The sequence below is a fragment of the Quercus suber genome, unplaced genomic scaffold (genome assembly GCF_002906115.3).
Source record: "Quercus suber isolate HL8 unplaced genomic scaffold, Cork oak 2.0 scaffold_882, whole genome shotgun sequence".
NCBI classification, from domain to species: Eukaryota; Viridiplantae; Streptophyta; class Magnoliopsida; order Fagales; family Fagaceae; genus Quercus; species Quercus suber.
The window spans coordinates 49,058-66,015 of record NW_027070309.1 but is presented as its reverse complement, the minus strand read 5'-3'; the positions used below and the strand labels follow the sequence as shown (position 1 = coordinate 66,015).

The following is a 16,958-nucleotide window of genomic DNA, read 5'->3' as shown; positions in this document are numbered from 1 at the left end:
AACGCAATCCTAGTAAAGAAAGAAAAGAAAAGAAAAAATTACTATGCTACATTAAAACTTTTTGTACATTGTCCAAGTTAACAAGAAGTTCCAATAGAAAGTTCACAACCCATTAAATTAGGTCTCTCCACATCTGGACTGTCCAATTTTGATAGACACATGGGTCTGACTGGTTAGTACGGGTGGCAAAATCAACTCAAACCCATTTGCCTACCCAATTAAATCCAAGTAACATTAATATTTATTGGGTTTTAGTTGGGTACCCAATTAGACCAAATTATAATCCAAATATCATTTCTACAAATTCTCCAACTCTAAAATACCCCAAAACCACTGAAAATTACCAAAATACCATCTAAACCTAAAAACTGACCAAAATAACACCTAAACCTAAAGATGACCAAAATACCCCTAAAACCTAAGAAAAAGACCAAAATACCCTTAAACCTAAAAAATGACTAAAATACTCCCAAACCTAAAAATTGACCTAAACCTAAAAAAATGACCAAAATACCATCCAAAACTTAAAAAATGACCAAAATACCCCCAAAACCTAAAAAATGTCTAAAATACCCCCAAAACCTAAAATATGACCAAAATACCCTCGAAACCTAAAAAATAACCAAAATACCCCCTACACCTAAAAATGACCAAAATACCCCTAAAACCTAAAAAATAATGACCAAAATACCCCTTAAATCTAAAAAATGACTAAAATACTCCCAAAACCTAAAAATTGACCTAAACCTAAAAAATGACTAAAATACCCCTCCTCGAAACTTAAAAAATGACTGAAATACCCCCCAAAACCTAAAAAATGACCAAAATACCCCTAAACCTAAAAAATGACTAAAATACCTCGAAACCTAAAAATCACCAAAATCCCCCACCCCAAAAAAAACCTAGAAAACGATTGAAATAACCCTTAAACCTAAAAATGACCAAAGTACCCCCTAAACTTAAAAGAAAAATGACCGAAATACCCTCTAAACCTAAAAACCACAAAAATACCCCCCTAAACCTAAAAAATGACCAAAATACCCCCTCTAAACCTGAAAATTACCAAAATAACCCCAAAAACCTAAAAATTAACCAAAATACCCCCTAAACTTAAAATGACCAAATTACCCCCTAAACCTAAAAATTGGCCAAAATACCTCCTAAACCTAAAAAATGACAAAAACACCCTCGAAACCTAGAAATTGACCAAAATTCCCTCTAAACCTAAAAATGACCAGATTACCCCCTAAACCTAAAAATTGGCCAAAATACCCACTAAACCTATCAAATGACAGAAATACCCCCTGAAACCTAAATATGACCAAAATAACCCCTAAACCTAAAAAATGACCATAATATCCCAGAAACCTAAAAAAATTACTAAAATACCCCGAAACCTATAAAATGACAAAAATGCCCCTTAAACCTGTAAGATGATAAAAATACTCCCCAAACCTAAAAAATGACCAAAACCCCTTTAAAACTAAAAAATGACCAAAATATTCCATAAACATAAATAAAAATAAAAATAAAAAAGATCAAAATACCCCATAAACCTAAAAAAAATGTCTAAAATACCCCGAAAACCTAGAGAATGACTAAAATATTCCCAAAACCTAAAAAATGACTAAAAGACCTCCAAAACCTAGAAAATTACCAAAATAGCCCCAAAATATAAAAATTAACGAAGCACTCCTAAAACCTAAAAAATTAGTGACATTCCCTCGAAACCTACAAAATGACTGAAATACTCTTAGAACTTTTAATTTGATAAAATTACCCTCAAAATACCCCAAACCCCTATTTTGGTAACTTTAGAGGCTTTGGGTGTATTTTGTTCATCGTATAGGATTAGTGGTATGTTGGTCATTTTAGATATTTTGAGGGGTATTTTGGTCGTTTTATAGGTTTAGAGCTATTTTGGTTGTTTTAATGGTTTTAAAGTATTTTTGGTCATTTTAGAGGCTTTGCGTTATTTGTGGCCATTTTAGAGGTTTTGGGTTTATTTGAGTCATTTTAAAGGTTTAGATGTATTTCGTCACTTTATATATTTAAGGGTATTTTGGTCATTTTTTAGATTTTAGAGGCATTTTTGGTCATTTTTTAGGTTTAGTGGGTATTTTGGCCATTTTATAGTTTTAGAGGGTATTTTGTCACTTTTAGGTTTCGAGGGTATTTTGATCATTCTTTAGGTTTCATGGGTATTTTGGTAAATTTTTAGGGTTCGGAGTTATTTTAGTTATTTTTAAGGTTTCGGGGGGTATTTTCGTTATTTTTAGGTTTCTGGGTTATTTTGGTCAATTTTTAGGCTTTGGGGTTATTTTGGTCATTTTTTCGGTTTTAGGGGTATTTTGCTCATTTTTATATTTTGGAGTTATTTTGGTCAAACTTTAGGTTTCGGGTTATTTTGGTCATTTTTTAGGTTTTAGAGGTATTTTGGTCATTTTTAGGTTTCAGAGTTATTTTGGTCAATTTTTAGACTTCGGAGTTATTTTGGCCATTTTTTATGTTTGGGGATATTTTGGTCATTTTTAGGTTTCGAGGGTATTTTGGTCATTTTTAGGTTTCAGGGTTATTTTGGTCAATTTGTAAGCTTCGAGGTTATTTTGGTCTTTTTTTAGATTTTAGGGGTATTTCGGTCTTCTTTTTAGGTTTAGGTTGTATTTTGGTTAATTTTTAGGTTTTGGGGGTATTTCTGTCATTTTTTTTAGATTTAGTTAGTATTTTGGTAATTTTTAGATTTCAAGAGTGTTTTGATCATTTTTTAGGTTTTGGGAGTTTTTCGGTCATTTTTTAGGTTTCGAGGGTATTTTGGTCAGTTTTAAGTTTCAGGAATATTTTGGTTATTTTTTTGTCTATAGGGGAATTTTGGTCACTTTTATGGTTTCGGGGGTATTTTGGTTTTTTTTTTTTTTTAGGTTTCGGGGGTATTTTGGTCATTTACTTAGGTTTTAGGAGTATTTTGGTCATTTTTAGGTTTTAGGGTATTTTGGTCATTTTATAGGTTTTGGGGGTATTTCGAACATTTTTTGGTTTTTGGGGTATTTCGGTCATTTTTTAAGTTCCGGCAGTATTTTGGTAATTTTTAGTGATTTTTTTAGCATATTTGGTCTTTTTTTTTTAGATTTAGGGGTATTTTAGTAATTTTAAAGGATTTTAGGAGTACTTTAGTCATTTTCAAGTTTAAGTGGCATTTTGGTAATTTTGATTATTGGGTAATTGGGTGGGTTGGGGTTTACTCATAATAATTGGGTTGAGTTGGGTTTGGGTTAGGAGTAATTACTTAATTGGGCAATAAATGGGTAAATGGATTTTATGTACCCAACTCAATTATGCTTACTCCAAACTCACCCATTCGACACCCCTACTGATTAGTAATTGATTAGTGATCGGTCCACTTTTATGAATTAAGATTATAATGGACACATATGCCTGTTGGCTAATCCATGTGCTGATGGGAAGAAGCATATTTCAAGTGAGGGATCAAGTATTTAAGAAAAATGCTAAGAGCCTAAAGACTAAAAAGTTACACAATTTTTACTTTAACTCATCATGTAATTTTTTATGAACACGGTGAGTTGTGACAAAAATTGTGTAATTTTTTGTGGTTTTAGGCTCCGAACATTGTTCAATATCTAAAAATAAGAAATTTCAAGTCATTATCAGCAAATCTAGTTTTTGCTGCCACAATTTTATGATGTACGTTACAGAGAAATGCCGAGTCCACAACAAAAATATTAAACCTAACTTGAAGTTGATGATAAGAGATTTAATATTTAAAATAGAGCACTGCAAAAAAAGCTAAGAAAACAATAATTAACATAGTCATTTGCTGTTGCTAGGGACATGGTGGCTTTTCTTCTTGCTGCAGCCTGCAATTGTCTTTGTCCCTCTAGATGTTGTGATAGGGCTAAATAGAATAACTAATTTTTCTTCTAACAATACTACAGATTCATGCATCAAAAGTACACATGTGGAAAAGTATACGTTTCTTTTAGTAAATATACTATAATTAAAAAGCTCATTTCTTTTCTAAAACACACCATATTACATCTCTAGATACTTTATTATATACATTCCCAGGTCAATTAAACTCATATGGAGATCTTTAAACTTCGCTATAGTTCTCAGTTAGATGTCTAAGTAAAATACTTCTATATAGTTTTGAATATTTCATTTGTTCTTGTGTATAGGTATTATTATTGTTCCACTCATTGGGTATTTTGTTATCACTCAAGATCTTATTAAAATTGTTTGTCAATCATCCTACACCCATGTCCCCCAAACACTTTCAAATTTTCTTGAGAACTTCATCAAGTCCCATGATCTTTCCCATTTTTATTCTCCCAAATGTGTCCTTTACTCCTTTACATTATTTATCTGAATTCATCGAATAAATCTACATCTATCTTCAATTGGATTACTCAATTCGCTCAAATATCTTGCTTGATCTCTATTAAAAAGCTAATCAAAATAACTCTTCCAACTTTCTTTTTAATATCATGTTCTAATACTAGACACTTTTATCTTCTTCCTTAATACACTCAACACACTTCAAGTTTCTTACTTTCATTTCCCGTTCTTATACTAAATACTAAATACACCTCATCATAAGCCTTGGATGTAGTCTCTCACATAGCCATTTTTGCAATAGAGAATAATTATAGTGGCAAGCAAGAGCGAAAATCAGAGAGCATGGATGAGATGGAGAATATAAGGATAGCATCTAAGTAGCACATAGTACAGACCAGAGTGTGTTACATTATACATTGACAAAGTAACTGAGTCCATTAGTTTGATTTTTTATTTTATTTTTGAAGTTGGTGAAGAAGACTACATAGTACAGAGTAATAACAGACATTGTTTTGTTCAAAGAAAACCTACAAGAGCCAGAAGAATCATATCGACACAGACATGTTTACTCTCAAAATTTTTAAAATACGACCTGTTCTTCTGCTCCCACTATCCTATCAGACAATGTACACTCTCCATAATGCTTTTTTTTTTTTTTTTCTTTTTCGCCTTCACGTTTGATAAAAAGGAAATGGAAAATGGAAATTTTGAGGGAAAAAGAAAGGGAAAGAAGTTAAATTAGAAACATGCTAAGCACCAAGTTCTCTTACAACAACCCTCGTATCTCTCCCTCATTGGTAAGAAATGGCCAAACACCTTGAACATACCACCAGCTAAAAGGAAACATGAGATGAGATTCCAACATTTTGTCAGCTTGCCTGATGAGTCAGCCGGAAAGGAGCCAAGGTGGGGACATGGTGCCCTGAATGTACACTGGCTACCCATTGTTACCATCAAAACTACCTTGGGCACTTTGTCGTCTTTTCTCTCGCCAGTTCTCTCCCCACATCTTGGCCTCAGCAACAGCTCGTTCTCTATCTAAATCCCTGTTTAACATCCTTGCAGTTTCTCTTGGGGAGTCATCTTTCTCAGACCCTTCAAAGTCCCATCTCCGGCCAGATCCTCCGCCTTCTTCATTCTTTAATATCCTTCCTACTCTCTCATCTCTGTTTCTTTTTTCATCCTTATCACCTGAGCCTCTGTGGCCATGCCCGGTATTAGGATCATATGCCTGGTTTGCCAGATATGAGAGAGCAGTTACCACATCCCCAATGAGAGGACGGGTGGCAGCCTGTTCCTGGATGCACATGGATGCCACAGCTAGAGCCTGGTATAGACCCCGCATAGGGTACCGCCCTTGTAGTTGTGGATCTGCCAATTTTGAAAATTTTCTACGGTCATTGAACAGTGGACGTGCCTGCACTCAAATAAAAACACCATGACCACTTGATTATCACATAAGTGGAGGAGCCTAGACATGCTAGACCCACACAGCCAGTATGAGAGAAGATAAAGTTAACTAAACAACAAAAGTTTAAGAAGATTACCCATGTGACAAGGTTCTGCTCTCCATGGGGTCGGGTGCTATCAATGGCCTTACGTCCAGTAATCAGCTCTAAGAAGACTACCCCAAAACTGTAAACATCAGACTTCACTGTCAATTGTCCAGTCATGGCATACTCAGGAGCACAATAACCATAAGTGCCCATTACCCTGGTGGAAACATGTGACTTGTCTCCAACAGGACCAAGCTTTGCAAGCCCAAAATCAGAAAGCATTGGATGGAATCCTTCATCCAATAATATGTTCGATGACTTGAAGTCCCTATAAATAACTGGAGGATTTGCTTTGTCATGCAGGTATTCCAACCCCTTTGCTGCACCAGCAGCTATTTTCATCCTTGTGTTCCAATCTAGTGGTTCCTTATCAGGAGGGAGATCTGCAAACAGATCAATATACCATTGATGACATCCCTAAAATTAACAACAATTCTATATTTTATTTTTGTAGTAAATAGTGTAATTTTATCAGTCATAAATAAGTAAAATACGTTAAGTTGCTTATGCCCCTCCGCTAAATGGTTTTACTTTTTTAATTTAAAAGAAGGAAGATGAGAAAGCCGAAATTGTGCATTTATAACTTCATCCAAAAGCATCAAACAGAATTCATACTCAAGAGCTCATAATTAAGTTCCAGCACTTAATATAGAACTTCCTATTTGGATCCAGTACAAATAAGAAAAAAAAAATCTTGCTACACCATAAAGCATGATATTGTAATCCGTTTGCATATAATACATTTCCTTAAAACACTTAAGTATGAGACAAGAAGACAAACATGCGAGACAATGTATGTAAATACTGAACATGCATTGACAGCACAAAAGAGCTCAGAAAAGAGAATAAAATGAGTGTCAAAGTCAAAGCAGAAAAAGAACACGCATAAACTGTCATTCATCTCCCCAAATGAAAAAATTCCAGTTGGACATACACCAAACAAGTTGTGAGCCTTGAAAAAGAGTTCTTCAAGATAACAACATTCACACCAAAGTTCTATTTCAACACCAGAGAGCCCATATGTATCAAGGGAAAAGGAAAATCACTACATCATCTTTACACTGAAATTGGTTTTGAATTTTTTATCAAACTAACTCAACTACCCAACTCACATGATTTCCAACAGTCCAATCCCTTCCCATCTTATTTTATCTTTCCTCCTCAGCAACAGTAAAGAAACATAGCTTCTAGTTGTAAAGCATGTTCAGAATTTGTACTCTTCCTATTGTTGAAAAATCACCTCAGGAAGTATTTTAAATCATGATTTCTCAATAACAATATTCTTCATTGGATGCATGAACACAGGCAGGGCACAAAAGCTCAGTTTGAAAAAAATGAAAAAATAATTTGAATCTATTTTTCTCGGTAACTCAAAAATCATTAAGTAGACAAAATAAACCAAACAAGTGAAAGAGGACAAATCTTCTTATCAAAGAAACAGAATAATATGCAACAAGATGTTACCATGTAGGTGATCTTCTAGAGAACCCAAGGGCATGAAATCATAAACAAGAAGTCGCTGGTCCCCATCAGCACAGTAGCCAATCAGATTCACTAGGTTAGGGTGATGTAGAAGGCTAAGCATCAGAACCTCCACTAGAAACTCCCTGTTACCTTGAAGACCATTTCTATCCAATTGTTTAACAGCAACAATCTGCAAATGACAAGAAAAAAATTTAAGATTTTTTTTTAATTGGTAAGTTACATGCGCACTCAGCCTCTCTTGACTATAGGGAGAAGGAAGTACTAGTTGAGCTACAACTATTTGGCAAAGTTAAGGAATATGTAAACCGTGTTCTCATTCATAATCTCCAAACCATGTAAAATTGAGTTGCAATTCCTTACATAAACAAGAAAATAGGTAACTTCCAAAAGACATCAGAAGCTGCTAGAATGGAGGCATGTTTTGCCATATTATTAGGACCTCAGCATTTCAGCCATGACACTAATTTAATCTTAGCCAAACATATCGAGATTAATTGATTTAAGAACTTTCTGTATTTTGTGTTATTTTTTCCTTCAATTACTGTATCTTGAGGTCATTATGACATATTCAAATTAAGAATTTCTTCTTTTTTAGTGTATTAAATATGATTATCAACAAAGTTTCTCCAGAATGATTATATCATCCCATTAGTATTAATAAGGGACAACATCAAGCAACAATTAAGGAATTTACCTGACCAGTACTCTCAAGTCGACCCTTGTATACACGTCCAAATCCCCCTTCCCCCAAGAAAGACTCTGGCCTGAAATTCTTTGTTGCAGCTGCAAGCTCACGAAAAGTGAATGTTTGAGCAGCGATATGGACACCGGGAACAGGTCCATCCTTGGGACTTGGTAATTCCTTTTTGGTCCCTCCATTGGCCCTTGATACAAGTCTGTCAGCTCCTACAAATTCCATCATAACAAAAACGCAGATCAATAAGTATCATGCAAATTCCAACTAAACACTCAGGGACCAAGCTGTATATAAGAAATAAACTCGGGGAAGATTCTAAAGACCACAAAGATCCAATCATATTGGAAAAACAAAGGGAACTCCATTAAGCTATAACCTCAACCAATATGCAATCATTAAGATCAAGCTTGACTGCCAAACTCTGAATAATTTTACTAAATTCAGCTATGCCTTATATTGTTACACCAAATTATGGGCATCCTCTAATATTAGTCATTCAGTTACTATTTGAAGCCAATCTTTCAACAGTACTAACAACCATCAGATCAACCAAAGCAATCAAATCCATCATGAGATCTTAACTTTCAATTGAAAAAAAGAAATGGATATTAACTGTATCGAAATCTGGTGGGGTCTACTAAAGACAGCAAAAAATGAAGTTTATAATCCTCATCGAAATAACTAATCATCAACGATAAACAAGAACAAAATTTAAGAAAACAGGCATCATGAACACGTCCTTTACAAACATAAATAAATCAGAAATACCCAGATCAGATCAAGAAACAACATGGCAAAAACATAAATATATTATAAAATAAAATAAAAAATAAAAACTGAAAAGAAATGTTAAGAACAAACCAGAAGGCATGCTGGAAATGTTAGAAGAGACCATGGGAAGAGCTTGCTTTCGATCATCGCTGGGTTTCTGGGTATTCAGCTTTTCCTCCTCCTTCGAATCGAAACACGAGAAGCAACCCATTTCCCCAAATCAAACAAAGACAGCTCTTTCAAAATCGAAAACAAAAACAAAAACCAGATGTATCCAAAACTCAATCCAATCTAGCTGTTCATAATTCGAATCCAATTATCACAAAAATCCCATCACATAGACATACAGAATTCACGGCATCCTCATCTCTCTCTTTCTCAATCCGATCAGGTTGGAGACGATGACGAAGATGTCAAAACACACACACACACACACACACACACACACACAAAAAGAGACAAGACAAAAGCAAGCGAATCCAAGTTTCGTAAACACAAAAAATAACAATAACCAAAGAGAAACAGATAGGAAATAAATAAATAAATAAATTGGTTTAAATGAAACAGAGCTGTGTGAAGAAGCCGGCTTTGTCTTCGCCTTGGTTTCCACTTCTCTACATGACACAAAAAACACGCACACAGTCTCTCTCTCTCTGGCCTCAGTTCCCCACTCTCTTTGTTTGACCAAAATAAATATGGGAATTGTTCGCGTTGTCTCTCTGTGTGTGTCTTTCTCTTTCTCTCTCTCTCTAGATTTTATCTTTACTATATCCTAATTAGAAGTTACTCCTATGTAGTAGAAGTAGACTAGGTAGTAGGAGTAGTTTAGTATTTACCAAAACGGTTTACCTGCTTCCATCAAAATAATAAATTAAAAAAAAAAAAAAAAAGCAGTTTACCAGAATTTTTTTTTTTTCTAAATTTTTTGTATAGCAATGTTATAATACAATATTTTTCATAATTTTTTATATAAGTTGTTGTCATTAGAATGATTCACATTTTTATTAGACACCAATCACAACATCAAACCTCATTAGTAATTAAGAAAAAAAGTTATTAAATTAATTTTCATAAAATTAATTTTCTTTTAATTGTTATAATAAGTAGGGGATGTTTCTTATCGTAAAAGAGATGAAACAATACCAATGAATCATGGGACTATTTGAAAAAAAAAAAAAAATACATGTTAGTGTAGCATTCTAAAGTTTTCAATAGCTTTTTGCTACATACAAAATAATAAGAAATAAAAAAAATAAAAAGTTTATAAGTTAACTAACGGATTGACACTAGCTTATTTAGCATTTTACTTTTTTTGTTTGTTTGTTTTTTTTTTTTTTGGCTAAAAGTGGACTAAAGTATAATTTTACTTTGAGAAAGTAAAAATTAAAAAAAAAAAGTTTAATTTTAGCATTTTACTTTTTTTGTTTGTTTGTTTTTTTTTTTTTTTGGCTAAAAGTGGACTAAAGTATAATTTTACTTTGAGAAAGTAAAAATTAAAAAAAAAAAGTTTAAATAATATATATAAACAAAATCATTTCAAAATTAAACGAAAAAGATAGTTGTAAATAGAAAGTTGGTTAATTTAGAATATTAATAAAAAGTTTTAAAAAAATTAAAAATTCTACTATTATTGCTTAATTATTAGGTAAAAGGTGAGACAAAAATTTTAAAAACAAAAATTGCAAAACAGATTCGTGTTCTTAGAACTTTTTTTTAGCAGTCTCATAACTAACTATACATGTGGTGGGATATAGGCGACGAATAATAAATCATAGGTGAAACACGTCACTTTTATTATGTACTAATTACAATAAACTATTTTAATAATTATAAACACTAATCATATCTGATGGATGTAAAATAATATCTCGCCCACTATTATGGTTAGATCAATGCATTTTATGGTCCAGTGCCACAACTTTTAATGGGATTTATTTATATTTAGATATTAATTGTTATGTTCTAAATATTTAGATATAAATGTTTAGGTTCTAATGATTTCTTTCTTAAAAAAAAGGTTTTAAATGATTTATTTGTTGGCAAACTATGTACACAAACTTTTCTGGGAATAAATCTTAGTGTCAAGTGTGTTAGACATTGCTCAAAGTGCTACAATTCAAAATTCAAGAATGTAGAAGCTATAGGTTTAGGAATTAAATTTCAGGCTGTCTTGATCGATCGAGCGAAGCCTTCAATTGATCGAGATGCAATTTGCAAAATTTTAAATAAATTTCGTTAACTCATCAAATGTTTAGGGTTTTAGTCCAGAGTTATTTGGAATATAAGAAAAACCCTAAAACACATTTTTCAAGTCTTGGAGAGCTACTTTTTTTAGATCTGAGAGATTTTGTGCCTTCTACTCTTTCAAGCATCTACTGGAAATCAATCTATTCCATAAGTATCAGTGGAACAAAGTTGCAGCCTAAGCTTCAGATATCAAGCGTACTGAAGATCTAACGTGTGAATTAGAGATTCATGTTAGAGCAAATCCACATCAAAGAAATCTAAGAGTTTTAGAGTTAGGTTTGATAATCATAGTTAATTTTACTATGAATTAATTATTTTTTACTGTAAACTTGTATTTGATAGTAGATTGTTCTTCTTGGGATTGTTCTCCCAAGGTTTTTTTTACCTTAAAATTGGTTTCTTTTATTGATTTTCCCAAGTCATTATATCTTGTGTTGTTTAGATTTTCAGTTACATGATATGATTGATATACTGTTAAACCTAAGGCTTGCATAATTGACCTAATTAATAACTTGGCCTTAAAATCAAGTTAAACATTGATTGTTCAAGGGTCTAAAATATAACATTAATTAAGTAATATTTATTTAAATTTAAATAATGAACGATTTCATAAATAAATTTGTCTTGAAGAAGTCCCGTTATTTAAGTGCCTACCACGTAATGAAAGTTGGATTTCGGTAACTAATTTGTTTGGAAATCTATTAATTCTTTTTTTAATTTTGATAGACCGGAAATGGAAAAAGTTTGTTCATCTTTCAGGTGTTTTGGAGATTGAAAATTTTACACTTTTAAGCTTACACAAATAGAGTAAAATGCAATAATAGAGTGCACAACATTTGAAGAGAGGATCATTTTTTTGATATAATTTTGTTGATTATTTTATAGTTAAAAGGGGGTCTTGTAAAATTGGTGGCAAATGACCTTGACTTGCCAGAGAATGCCCCTTTGGGAATAGCTATTACGTTGGAGACCATATGGAATCTAAGGAACCAAATTCTACACAAGGAGCTCAAGGTCAACTTGAATTGGCTACATGGAACAAAGTATATTGGAGCATATCTGATCAACAAATGGCAGGTTCATCAATAGATCCTTGTGTTCGGTGAGATGGCAAAAACCACGTCCGGTACAATCAAAATCAACATGCTGCAAACCCAGATTTTACAGTTGGTTGCAGCTGTGGCAAGGGATGATAGAGGGAAAATTTTAAAAGATTGGGCTAAGGAACGAGAATATTGTGATGCTATTGAAGCAGAGGCGGCTGCATTCACTTGGGCGTTGAAGTTGGCTTCCTTGGGAGGGTATCAGAAGATCATGATTAAAAGTGACTCAAAGCTTTGTATAGACGAATTAATGGTGACCGTGAGAATAGTTGCTAGAACATTAGAACCTTACTTGAAAATGTATTATATCTTAGGAGTTCTTTTCTTAGTTTCTCTTTCTCTTGTGTTAAAGGGGAGTTAAATTATGTTGCTCATGCCTTGGGTAAGGCTGTCTCTCCCCTCAACCCAAGTTTATGCTGTAATAATTCTTCCTTGCCTCACATGTTTTAAGTGCATGGAAGATGGATTTGGCTTCCTTTTAGTTTAATGGAAATTTTGTTTAGCAAAAAATAATTAATAGAGGTCTTCTTCCATTTGAGGGCTTTATCCATTGCCAAAGTGGCCTAGGGTTTGAGCCAACCTAGCCTATTATAAGATGTAACAAATACATGCCTAAAATTTCATCCATAATGGAGGTAGCTATGCCCCTCGATATGGGCTAATTATGTTCATAATAAGGATCATGGCTAAAATTAAGGGCAAGATCACAAGAAAATGCTTATATATTGGGAAATTCAAACTATAAGTAGGTATGCGAATAACGAGTTCAAATCTTCTGTCTCACTTTTCCTGCTCCACTTTATACTCCACCAATAAATACTTGTCACATGTTCACCTAATTAATTAAATACTATCATTATTGACTTATTAATACTACCATTATTAATTAATAGTAGTATTTAATTAATTAGGTGAACATGTGGCTAGTATTTATTGGTGGAGTATAGAGTGGAGCAGGAAAAATGGGACAGAAGATTTGGACTCGTGAATAATAACCCCCTCCCCTCAAAGTACTATTTTGACAGAAAACTACTATGGCTATTGACTTAATTATTAGTGACTTATCCCCACTAGAGCTCACCTATGTGAGCGATGTTGGGCTTCATCATCTTTTTTGTCTTTTGGTTCCCCCTGTGACTCGGGTGAGATGCTTAATTTGCTCAACCTCTCTTTCTACTGTTTGAACTCATTATCAACAATGAACTTGAGAGCACGTAAATGCCTCTAAGATAGTTGCATGAAAGAAGTTGTTGCCTAGTTATAGGTCTAGGAAATATTTATTAACTCCAAGATAAAGGTCCAATCTCGTACCAAAGTTGTACCGGTTTGACCAATGGAACGATATATTTCGGTACCAGTCAATACCGATGTACCATTTCAAATTTACCGTTATTTTTTATATTTATAAATATATATATATATATCTGTGTGTGTGTGTGTGTGTGTGTGTGTGTGTGTGTGTATTATAATAAATATAAAAATTTACCATAAAATATTACCTTAATTCAGAACAAATTATTTATGATTTTAGACTTTAGCATCAATTAAAAGAGAGAGAAAAAAAAGAGCTTAATTGTTCATTGTATACTAAGAAAACAAAAAATACTAATAAGTTAATGCAAATAAATTATCATTCTGCCCTTACAAAAATTCAAAAATTACAAAACTAAAAAAATTAAAAAAAAAAAAAAAAGCTTTTTTCTGTATAGATCAGTACGCCCAGTACCAACTAGTATTGCCCAAAATTGGCTGGTATGGTCGGTACGGCCGGTATTTAAACTGGTATGAAACGTTGGTATTTCGATACCAGTATACGTACCAGTACGGTGCATACTGGCCGGTACGATCGATGCCGATACGGTATCAACTACATTGCTACATACTTGATTGAATTATGAGTTAAAGTATGATCAACGGGAAAGGTTAGGCACCCCAGATTGCTTAACCACACAACTAGCCCTCATTATTATCATTGAATTGTGGTTAAAAGTGATTTACTTAATAGGCCTTAATGCATGCACACTCACATCCTAATCCTAAAGTTCGTCCATACTATAACTAAATAAGGAATTATGTAAAGAAAATGATACAAGAACAAATTATCTCAACTTTGACACTTAGCTCCAATTAATGGTTAAGTCTCATGCAGGAAATCCTTAATTGAATGATTGTCTTCATTTAACTTTAAGTATCTTCTTGAAGGATTTGATTTACCTCTAGTACTTTTTTAACTGAACATCTCTTATTGTTTTAAATATACAATGGCAAGTGGTAGTAGGTTTTAATCTCTACATTTTATTTAGTTAGTGGGTGGTGTGGAAATTTCTCATTAAAACAAAAGGAGATTCCAGTTAAAAAAGTACTAGAGGTAAACTAAACCCTTTCTTGAATTAGTCTTCTCATTAAGTGTGACTTCACCCTTTAGATGATTCATTCTCAAGTCAATTAATCATTAATATCCCTTAGCGTTAATCTAATTTGAATTTGAATCTTTTAGGATGGGTTTGATTCCAATAATCATTATCTATTAATCACTTTCATAATTGGCTCTTAAATTCAAATTTAAATGAGATTAATAGGAATAATTGAATGTTTAAGGGATGATTATCCTAAAAAGATTTGAATTGATTAGGATTATTGAGGTTTAATGAATTGTAAATTTTGTAATCTTGAAAGGATTTGTAATCTTAATCATTTAAATTTGGTTGATTATAATCTTGAAGATTCATTTCTTGATTTAATCACCTAAACTTAGGTAATAATGATCTCAAAACATGAACTTTTGTGGAGTATTTTACACAGTTTTTACTTCATCCCATGCTGGAGTCAGTACAGAGCTGATTGAGGCCATCCAGGTTAAGGTGACAGATAGAATGAATACTGTACTCCTGCAAGAATTTCATGCTCATGACGTGGAAAACCACTGAAGCAAATGCACCTGCTAAAAGCGCCCGGTCCAGATGGTATGCCTCCCATTTTTTACCAGTACTTTTGGTCTAATGTGAATTCTATTGTTATAAAAACTGTGTTAGACTTTCTTAACAATGGTGTAGCTCCTCCTAAGTTCCATGAAACACACATTGTACTTATCCCTAAAAGGCAAAACTCGGAGAAAGTGACAGATTACAAGCCAATCAGTCTCTACAATGTGGCCTACAAGCTTGCATCCAAGGCAGTGACATTATATGCGAAAATCAGAGCGCTTTCATTTCAAAGAGGCTTATCACAAACAATGTCCGGGTGGCTTATGAATTGACGAATCACATCAACAGGAAGAAGAAAGGTAGAAATTGAGAGATGGCCCTAAAATTATATATGAGCAAGGCATATGACCGAGTAGAGTGGGGATGTCTACAACAAATCATGGTAAAACTAGGATTTCATGAATGGTGGATAAGCCTAATGATGAGGTGTGTCTCTTCAGTGACATATGTAGTGCAAATTAACGGTCAGCCATACGGCCACATTGTCCTAACACGAGGGCTGTGGCAAGGGGATCCTTTATCACCCTACCTATTTCTCATTTGTGCCGAAGGACTGTCAGCACTACTACATAAGGCTGTCTAAAACAAGACCTTCAAAGGTGTGGCTGCCTCAGCTAGGGGACCCACTATCTCCCATCTATTTTTCACTGATGATAGTTTGATATTCGGAAGAGCCATGGTCAAGGAGGGTGAGGAAATTTAGCAAGTGCTCCAAGTATATGAGGAGTCCTCTAGTCAACAACTCAACAAAAGCAAGACCTCCCTCTTTTTTAGCCATAACACTGACAATGACACTAAGGAAGCAATAAAAGCAATGTTTGGAGCACAAGTCATCAAGCCACACAAATCCTATCTGGGCCTGCCTTCGCTAGTGAGGAAATCCAAAGGAAACACGTTTGCACAATTGAAGCAAAGGGTGACAAACATGCTAACAGGGTGGAGGGAAAAATTACTATCTAATGCCAGAAAGGTGGTACTGATTAAGGCGGTAGCTCAGGCAGTGCCATCTTACACGATGAGCTATTTTAAGCTTCCAAATACTCTATGCGAGGAGTTGACTAAAATGGTTAGGCAATTCTGGTAGGGACAGGTAAAGGATGAAAAGAAATTAGCATGGCTAAGTTGGGAGAAAATGTGTCTGCCGAAGGAGAGGGGCGGTGTGGGATTTCAGGATTTGCGATTATTCAACCTTTCTCTGTAGGCTAAACAGGGGTGGTGACTCCAAAAAAATTCCTCCTCACTATTTTACCAGGTCTACAAGGCAAAATACTTCCCAAGTTGTGAATTTGTGGAAGCTGGTATAGGGTGTCAACCTTCATATGCATGGAGGAGCATCATGGTAGCCTAGCCACTAGTGCGACGTGGACTGAGGTGGTAGGTGGGAGACGGTAAATAGATTAAGGTCTAGAAAGACAAATGGATCCCAAGCCCGTGAACATATAAGGTTATTACGCCTGAGTGAACACCGAAGCAAATACAGTGGGTCAATGATCTTATTGACGAAGATAGCAAGGAATGGAAGAGGGACTTAGTTAGCCAATGTTATCTACCTCAAGATGCAGATGCAATCCTAAGCATACCCTTGAGCGACACCGGGGTAAGGGATAGAGTGATATGCTGAAAATAAGGACGGGAGGTTCACAGTCAAAAGTGCGTATAGATTGGCATAGGAGGACCAAAGGGATAAAGAGATGGCAGAAGGCTCAAACCAGTCAACTATGAAATAGACCTGGAGAAGACTCTGGCAAATGAATTTACCAAA

At 34.1% G+C, this 16,958-nt stretch overlaps 1 protein-coding gene across 1 annotated transcript; it reads right to left on the bottom strand.

Moving 5' to 3' along the window:
* Positions 1-4,769: 4,769 nt before the first annotated feature.
* On the bottom strand, positions 4,770-9,594 carry LOC112033137 (serine/threonine-protein kinase PBS1). The gene is made up of 5 exons (XM_024065921.2): positions 8,953-9,594; positions 8,089-8,300; positions 7,374-7,563; positions 5,901-6,292; positions 4,770-5,770 (listed from the first exon to the last, which is right to left on the bottom strand). The coding sequence occupies exons 1-5, from the start codon at positions 9,071-9,073 to the stop codon at positions 5,291-5,293; spliced, it is 1,395 nt and encodes a 464-aa protein (XP_023921689.1). The 5' UTR covers positions 9,074-9,594; the 3' UTR covers positions 4,770-5,290.
* Between the last annotated feature and the right edge of the window lie 7,364 nt (positions 9,595-16,958).